The 9,618-nt window shown below is 39.2% G+C and overlaps 1 protein-coding gene across 1 annotated transcript in view; it reads left to right on the forward strand.

The window, feature by feature from the left end:
• The window catches only part of RB1 (RB transcriptional corepressor 1), a 119,029-nt gene extending 109,640 nt beyond the window's left edge, over positions 1-9,389 (forward strand). Inside the window, exons 24-27 of the mRNA XM_040266921.1 lie at positions 1,845-1,875; positions 4,689-4,831; positions 5,346-5,395; positions 8,811-9,389. Of these exons, the coding sequence (XP_040122855.1) occupies positions 1,845-1,875; positions 4,689-4,831; positions 5,346-5,395; positions 8,811-8,884 (298 nt within the window). The 3' untranslated portion in view covers positions 8,885-9,389. The remainder of the gene's footprint in view (positions 1-1,844; positions 1,876-4,688; positions 4,832-5,345; positions 5,396-8,810) is intronic.
• Positions 9,390-9,618: the final 229 nt, after the last annotated feature.

The following is a 9,618-nucleotide window of genomic DNA, read 5'->3' on the forward strand; positions in this document are numbered from 1 at the left end:
AGTACTAGTTTGAGCCTAAGTTTCAGATCACTCTCAGAGTTTTTTAAGTCACCACCCTGCTAAACAAAGTAGATTCCTTTTGCTAAGAGTTTTTATTCTAGAATTTATTGAATGTCCTGTGAACTCTTTCTGTGGATCTGTTCATCTTGCTTATGAAAATGTAGATGACTGATTAAATGTAGATGATGGTAAATGAAGTCTTTAGAAGTCCATCCCTACTTCTGCCTGCGGCCTCCTTGTATTACCTTGGGCAGGTCTCTGCTTCAGAAGGCTGCTGTGGCTCAGGTAAATGATGAGTGTGAAGCTGTTTTAAATTCTTAGATGAAAGGCTCTGTGCACCTACAAATCATTATGTTATCTTCCGCATTCAACAGTGGGTGCTCTCTGGCTTTGAAGTACTTCGGCTGACTTATTATATGCTATCATGGGCTATTTGAAACTGACTTTATTTGAATAGTGGAGGCAGATTAATTAGTAAAGTTAATGTAGTCTCATCTCAGAAATTGTTAGCCCATATAGTTGCACTTAATGGGCAAGAAAAATAAACAAGAAGAAGGGCTATATTAATCCTATGAAAACATTAGTGTAGTGTGTTTGCTTACATAAGCAATGCACACTCATAAAAATTTTCAGTAAAAGAAAAAGTAGAAAATAACTGGCAAATGATATAAGTGCTCTCATGTGCCCTGTGTTATTTTCCATATATTTAGTGTTTTTATGGTTGAGTATCTATGTACTGATATCTACAATTTACATTCTAAGCTGCTGAGGTGCATAGCATGTCTAATTTATACATTGCTACAGGAAAATGTATACTTAGGTAAATTTTTAATGATGATAATTAACCCATATTATGCTGATAATGATAGCTACTTGCTGATATTAGTTAATTCACTTCTGGGTTGGAGTCCTTTAGCAAAAAAGTCACATTCTGAAAATCCTGATCAGCTATTAAGAGAGCATCTTAACACTCTCTGTATTCACCATATTTTGGTAAATCATATAGAATGATGGCTACTTATCAAAGAATTGGAGGACAATAAAATCCATGTATCTATTGATTCCATGTACATATGATCAAATCTTTGTCATATCAGGCTAATGTTCTTCAGCCTTATTATCAAATGCATAAATTATATGATTCAATCAGGGACAAATTAAGAGATTTCTGATTCTAGGATATGTGTTAAATGTTTTAGTTGCTAAGTCATGTCCGACTGTTTTGTGATGCCATGGACTATAGCTCACCAGGCTCCTCTGTCCATGGGATTTCCCAGACAAGTATACTATAGTGGATTGCCGTTTCCTTCTCCAGAAGATCTTCCCAACCCAGGGATCGAACCCGCGTCTCCTGCACTGGCAGATGGATTCTTTGTCATAGAGACACCTGGGAAGCCCAGATGTTAAATAAGCTTTACCATCTATCAGTATAGATCCTAAATAGAATTCAGATTATCATTTATACAGTTTTACCAAATAGAACTTGAATTTTTAATGAGAAAATGTGAAATAATTTTGAATTGTTTCCTTACTCATTGATTTATGAAGAATTAAGTATGAGTAAACAAAATTTTCTTTACCCTCTTTCCTTGTGAGCAATGGCAAAATATATTCTTGTAGACATGCAGTTCTTGCTTTAAAAATCTAAGGAATGAGCTTAGTGTGTGACTAGACTAGCACTACCAAAATTAGCCTTTAATAAGTATAATTCATCAGTGGTTCTAGGGGTAGAAGAAACCTGTGATCTGGTCTTCCTGTGAGTTCAGAATGACGTGTGTATGTTCATCTCTGCATAGTTGGATATGATTTGCATTACTAATTTGTATTTTATATTAACTTGACAGAATCTTAGTATCAATCGGTGAATCATTTGGGGTAAGTATTTTTTCTGTGAATTACTATAGCATGATACCATAATTATAAAAGAATTTGAAATTCTCTGTAATTGAATTTATAAATGCTACTATTCAAGTACCTCATTCAAGCATGTTGCATAAAATTTAGAAGATATATATCAGATTTATTTTCAAATCAGGTTTAATTTTAATTGGTATATTTCAAAACTGCTTTCTAAACACCTTTGAGATTATATGTGTGTATACATTAATGTATATATATACAAATATGTATATGCATTATATAGTCTCAAAGGAATGTTTTAAAAAACAGCTTTGAATTTCACTAATTGGGAGTATGATTTAAAATACTCCAAAATGTAGCCACCATGCCCACTTGTCTCCTTCTATACATATACACACTTTTGCCTTTCCTTCCTCTCCAACTTCTAGGATATTCTTCCCTGGTAAATTAATTAGGAATTGGTTACATGCCCCAGTGTAAGTGACAAGCTATGTGGTGGTCTTCCTTGCAGAGGAATCCAGGGGAAAGTTAAGCTTTGAAATGGTTATTCTAGTCTGGGAGCCCACTACTCTAGCTGGCCTTTCCTTACCATCACTAATCCACAGTCCTGTATTCAGTGAGCATTACTGAATGTTTCATCCCACCACCCCCACCTATACTTGTTATTTATTGCTGCATAACAAACCACCCCCAGACTTAGGCATTTAAACCTTTTGAAATCTCATTCCTTGTGGGTCATTGAGCAGGCCTGGCTTAGCGGGTCCAGGGTCTGTCTGTACGAGGCTGCAGTCAGCATTTCAGCTGGATCTGCAGTTATCTCCAGATTCACCCGGAGGACCACCTTCCTCACTCAGACTCACTTGTATGGCTGTTGGCCGATCCTCGATGGCTGTTGGCTCAAGCCATAATCACTTCCTTGACACCCGGGGTTCTCCCTCGGGTGGCTGGCTACTCACAACAGAGAGGAGGGAGGGGAAGAGGGAGATAAGAAGCAAAATTGAAGTCAGTCTTCTTGTCATAATGGAAGTGACTTGCCATCACTTTTGCTGCCTTATTTTATCAGAAGCAGGACAACACTAGGTTCAGCCCCACATTCAAGGAGACAATTAGGGAGAGCCATTTTAGCCTCTGCCTACCACTGCTCCTCCAATGAAATAACTAGAGAGAGATACATGTTGTATACTAAAAGACCAAATGTTAACACGTTTGTTACAAATAGTAAATGCGATGACATTTAGCTCAACACAGGCTACAGCTGTCAGGCTTCACAAAGGTAATGTGGACCACATAAATAGGATTGGATCCAGATTAAGTATAGAGTGAAAGAAAGAAAGTAAAGTTGTTCAGTCGCGTCCAGCTCTTTGCGACCCCATGGACTGTAGCCTACTACACTCCTCCGTCCATGGGATTTTCCAGGCAAGAGTACTGGAGTGGGATTCCTTCTCCAGGGGATCTTCGTGACCCAGGGATCGAACCCAGGTCTCCCGCATTGTAGGCAGATGCTTTACCATCTGAGCCACCAGGGAAGTCAGATATAGAGTAGTGGTCTTCAAACCGTTTTGCTTGCGATAAACTCTGAAAGAGTTGAAAGAAGGTTATACGTACTTCATATTTTAAAGCTCATAACTGGAAATCCATTTAATAGGTGTACAGAATTTCATTTCTATCATATTATACATGTGCTCTAAATATATTTTCCATCAAAATCTGGTTTTGCATTTAATTTTTGGTAAATTAGCTAATGAAAGTTAGCTTTGCATAATTAGCAAAGCTAATCCTCAGTGTCAAATCAGTCAAATCAGATTTAACTTCTGTTGGAAAGTCTGATTTCATTCTAGAATCCAAAAAAACATGTTAATACACATCACGGAGATAATCACCTCACTCTGGTTCTGAAATAGATAAGACACAGGTTTCCATGTGTTTGTCCTTTGGATAAAATGAGGTATTGTGCCCTCTTTAGCATTTTTTCCCAAAGTTTTCTTAACTGTGAAAGGATTCTTCCTCAGGAGATGTATAAATCAAATTATCTCTAATAGTACTTGGAAGGACTCAAATACTTTGAGTTTTTCAGATACTTAATATTTTATTTTAAACCTTTAAGAGTTAGGAATATCAACAAATACTACAAATCAATGATGATTTCAAATTTATAAGCTGTATGACTTATCAGCATGATATTTATAAAGTGAGTCCAAAAGTATTCTTCACTAGATACCTCTTATTGAATTCCTGTAACATTTGCTCCAGTTATGCTGTGCTTTAAAAAAACAAAACAAAAAACAAGGTTCCAGAAAGCTCTTCCAGCTTTGCATGCTTCTGAGAAATAGCCCTGGTTTTGTGCTTGAGTAAATTCTGAAAATGAGGAGCCAGGACTTTTGGAGTAGTAGTCAGAGTTGTTGGGAAGACATAGGAGGGTGTGAGAAGAGCAGGTATTTATTGGGGCAGAGTTAGATGTGAAGTAAAGTGAAGTGAAGTCACTCAGTCATGTCCGACTCTTCGCGACCCACCAGGCTCCTCCGTCCATGGGATTTTCCAGGCAGGAATACTGGAGTGGGTTGCCATTTCCTTCTCCAGGAGATCTTCCCAACCCAGGGATTGAACCCAGGTCTCCCGCATTGTAGGCAGAGGGTTTACTATCTGAGCCACCAGGGAAGTTGGGTGTAGTTAGTCTGATTTTAACATTTTTCATATCTCCCGTTTGGTCCAAAGAAGCAGGAAGTTAAATGCAGATATTACCTCTGCCTGATTTTTGACCCACCTCGAACCTACAATATGGGGTTGCTGACTACAAAATGATCTAAAATAAAGAATTCCATAATTTGTAGACTTCCGAGAAGTTCCAGAAAATAAATCAAATGGTGTGTAACAGCGACCGTGCGCTCAAAAGAAGTGCTGAAGGAAGCAACCCCCCTAAACCACTGAAAAAACTGCGCTTTGACATCGAAGGATCCGATGAAGCAGATGGAAGGTAGGGACAGTGTTAGCACCTGTGTCAGGAGCTGAGCTGGTCATCGGGAGAAACCCAGAGTGGCCGCTCTGGTCCTGGCTTCTGCCAGTCTCTCTCATGCCAGTAATAATTTGGAAATTATGAGGCTTGCTCAAAATAAAAGATGTGACTGCATCCCAAAGTTTAAAAAGCACCACGTAAATCTACTGAAATTCATTAAAAATATCAGATGTTTACAAATCTAATCAGGCTTTACAATGCCATGGATAGAATTTTGTTAGTTTTGATTAACATTAGATTTTAAAATGCTCACTCTTGAAAAACGCTACCCTGTTTTATAAGAACCACTGATAAAATATCTAGGCTCATAAATTTATGACATTTGTATTTTAGATGTTTGATTTATAATCCTTTGACAATAAAAGCTATTTACTAAAGAGCATAAATAGTCAATGAAAATGCCATAGTTTTTGGAAATTTCAGTTTTTCATTTATACACATGCATATGAAATATTTTGAATTTTTAAATCTGCAGTAAACATCTCCCAGGGGAATCCAAATTTCAACAGAAACTGGCAGAAATGAGTAAGTACTTATTTAAGTAAGTAAATGAACAATTGTTTACATTGCAGAAAGCCTTTTCATTATAAAAGGATAAATTTATAGACTCCCTTTAATTAACAGACTTTTATGCATTTAAAATATAATTCAGTCAATATGTTATTTACAAGTATCTGTGGATTAAATGTATGATGCAAAGTGCAGGTCATCTTCATGCATCCCAACATCTACTGTGCAGCAGGAAGACCAAGAAGTGAAACCACATCTTCATTACGGATGGCTGTGGCTAGAAAATATTTTAGGATAGCAGAACTATAATGAGGAACTCTCTGAGTGCTGGATATAGGGAGGATGTTAGAAACTTAGCATATATAAATATCATCACCCTTACTTAAAGAATAATCTTTTATTCTGCTATTACCGAACTTTCCTAATTTGCAAGTTTTAGAACTGGATTTCAAACAAAAGTTTTCCATTACTAGAAATCAGAATTTTGATAAAGAATACTAAATCATTTTCCAAGTTAGATGTTAGTTCAGTTCCGTCACTCAGTCGTGTCTGACTCTTGTGTGACTCCGTGGACTGCAGCACGCCAGGCTTCCCTGTCCATCACCAACTCCCAAAGCTTGCTCAAACTCATGTCCATCAAGTTGGTGATGCCATCCAACCATCTCATCGTTTGTCGTCCCCTTCTCCTCCCACCTTCAGTCTTTCCCAGCATCAGGGTCTTTTCCATGTCTTCACATCAGGTGGCCAAAGTATTGCAGTTTCAGCTTCAGCATCTGTCCTTCCAGTGAATATTCAGGACTGATTTCCTTTAGGATGGACTGGTTGGATCTCCTTGCAGTCCAAGGGACTCTCAAGAGTCTTCTCCAACACCACAGTTCAAAAGCATCAATTCTTCAGTGCTCAGCTTTCATTATAGTCCAACTGTCACATCCACACATGACCACTGGAAAAACCATAGCTTTGACTAGATGGACCTTTGCTGGCAAAGTAATGTCTCTGCTTTTTAATATGCTGTCTAGGTTGGTCATAACTTTTCTTCCAAGGAGTAAGCATCTTTTAATTTCATGGCTGCAGCCACCATCTGCAGTGATTTTGGAGCCCCCCAAAATAAAGTCTGTCACTGTTTCTATTGGAATGTTAAGGCAAATGAAATTCTCTCCTAAACTAATCTGAGATTGTGAAGGATTAACCCAAGTAGAGTTAGATGGAAAAGACGTTAAGAAAAAGATCAGGGGACTGCTCTGGTGGTCCCGTGACTGAGACGGCACCTTCCAGTGCAGGGGGTGTGGGAGCTAAGATCCCACATGCCTCACAGCCAAAAAACCAAAACATAAAACAGAAACAATAACAAATTCAATACAGACTTCTAAAACTGGTCCACATTAAAAAAAAGGGGGGGGGGAAGATCAGTGTGCATAAATTGTAGTTGTTTAGTTGCCAAGTCATTTCTGACTCTTTGAGCCTACCAGGCTCCTCTGTCCACGGAATTCTCCAGGCAGGAATACTGGAGTGGGTTGCCATTTCCTCTTCCAGGGAATCTTCCCAACCAAGGGATCGAACCCAGGTCTCCTGCACTGGCAGATGGGTTCTTGAACACTGAGCCACCAGGAAAGCACAGAATGTTATTGGACTGTCTTAGAGAAGTAGGTAGCCATGAAATGTCACCAGGAAAAGGGGACACTTCCTGATAATCTGGTGCCAGATCCATTAACAGGAAACAGAGCCAGGTCTTGGAAAGAAGACAAATAGTTAAGAGATAATAAGAATTAAAACTGTCATCCTTAGGTCATAGGACATATTGATAAGAACAATACCAATTAAAATGTGACTTTTTAAAAAGAAGCTTTCTCTCAGTACATCTCTGTATATACTAACTTTGAGATACAAAGTTTTTAAAATTACTTTTGATTTTAAACCATTTTTCTATATATATTATTTGAAGATACTATTGAAACTAAATGTAACAGGTTTAAGTTCTTTGCTTATAAATGAATCTCTTTTTGGATTTTACATCAATTAATATATACTGCTTTTTGTAGCTTTTCCTCCCCAGTGCATGAAAATAGACATGAAGCTTATAACCAAAATCAGGCCTTAAAAATACATGGACGCCTTTTGGAGCCCACAAGTATGCATTTTAAAAGGAGTAGAAAGATGTAAAAATATGTGTATTTTCTTACAGAGGAGCTCAGTTGCTGTAGTCAGTCCGTTTCACACGGACACACTTAGCAATGACTGTGAATTCCCTCTGCCAGGCTGAAGTTCAGGGCCTTCGTACAGCTAGAAAATGGGAGGAGTGGCAGGAGTCTTAAGCCATAAGGGTAGGGAATTCTCCAGGTTGCTCCTCAGCTTTCCTCAGAAACAGACCATCACACAGTGCTGGATTGCTCAGAGCAGAGGGGCCACAAGAGGAGACTGAGAGCCGCTCCTTCTGCCCTTTACCAAGTGTGAATGTTCTCTGTGCTTCTTTATAAAGAACTCTTGCCCGCCTCTAAAATCAAGTTAAGAACTTTGAAATAATTTAAAAGAAGCTTTCTGTTTTTGTCTATGTTGTAATTAATAATGTATTTTAAAATGTCCACGTCCAAATTAAATGAGCTGTAAGCAGGACTTCCCTGGTGGTCTGGCCGTTAAAGAGTCTGCCTGCCAATGCAGGGGACGTAGGTGTGATCCCTGGTCTGAGAAGATCCCACATGTTGAGGAGCAAGGAAGCCTGCGCCCCGCAACTGCTGAGCCTGTGCTCTAGAGACCGAGCACCGCAACTTGCAGCCCAGGCACCTCGAGCCTGTGCACTGCCACACGGGGGCCACCACAGTGAGAAGCCTGCGCGCTGCAGCTAGAGCAGCCCCCGCTCACCACAACTGCAGAAAGCCTCGCAGCAATAAGACCCAGTGCAGCCCAATTAATTAGTTTAAAAAAATAATGAATCAGCTGTGAGCTGATGTATTTGCAGTACTTGCAGTGCATCTCCAAACACAAGGGAATTCTGAACTTCATGAAGAATAACACTCACTCCAGCAGATTCTGGACCAGCCCAGGATTCTGTTTTGCTCAGATGCCAGACTTAACCACATCACCTCTAGAGTAGTGGTCTACAAAGTTGGGCACACTTGAGTGTGTGTAAGATCACCTTGTGGGGGTACATAAGACAAGATTAGAATGCTTATTTATCTTTATCTCATTGAGTTTTAATGTTTGGAGTATATGTGTTGTATAATTTATACACATATACAAAAATACATACATACTTTAATGGTACATATTTTGGGGGAAAGCTGGCGGATAGAGGTATGATTTAAAAAATTGGAAACCACAGCTTGTGAGGTCCTGGGCTCCATCAGTTTGGTGTGAGCATAACAAATTGGGTAGCCCTTTACCAACTTACCCCACACCATCAGTGCTGTTAACATTTCTTCATCCTTTTTTTTAGCATCTACTCGAACACGAATGCAAAAGCAGAAAATGAATGAGAGCATGGATACCTCAAACAGGGAAGAAAAGTGAGGACCCCACGACCTTGGTGGGCACCCTGTACGCGTCCGGCTTCTTTGTCTTTGTCTCCTACAGATCTGATTGTAGGACTCTCCCAGGTTCTGTTTACAGCCACAGTTAGTGAAGAAGATAATACATATCTTTTTGTGGATAGCACAGTTGAGTATTTGTGCAGGGGATTCCTAAGCCACTGGCAACATTGTACTCACTAGAACATGCATTATTATTGTACAAGATTGAAAATCTTGTGTCTGTCGATCAAATCTTATGTCGATCCTGCCATTGAAAAAGCTGTACCAGATGTTTCTATTTCCAAAGTACAGTAAGGCCCCTACATACAGACCTTCAAGATGTGAACTTTCAAAGATGTGAACAATTGAATCCAGTGAGGAACCGGAACCTGTGCTGTCAGTATCAGGCACAAAGTTGCAGCTTGCCCTCCATCTCCTGTTGCTGACAGCCCTTCAGCTCTGCTGCCTCCCTCCTCTGTCCCTTCGCCATCAGTAACTCTTCTTGCTGTTCACTCAGTGCCAGCCTGTGTGCCAGCTGTTGTACTGTACTACTGTAGTTTTCAAGGTACTGTACTGTAAGACTGAAAATGTTTTATTTTTATGTGTTTTTTAATGTATTATTTGTGTGAAAAGTATTATAAGCCTACTATAGTACAGTACTATATAGCCAATGTGTTCGTTGGGTACCTAGACTAACTTTGTTGGACTTATGAACAAATTGGACTTAAGAACGTG

Source organism: Oryx dammah, unplaced genomic scaffold (assembly GCF_014754425.2).
Source record: "Oryx dammah isolate SB20612 unplaced genomic scaffold, SCBI_Odam_1.1 HiC_scaffold_24, whole genome shotgun sequence".
Taxonomy (NCBI): domain Eukaryota; kingdom Metazoa; phylum Chordata; class Mammalia; order Artiodactyla; family Bovidae; genus Oryx; species Oryx dammah.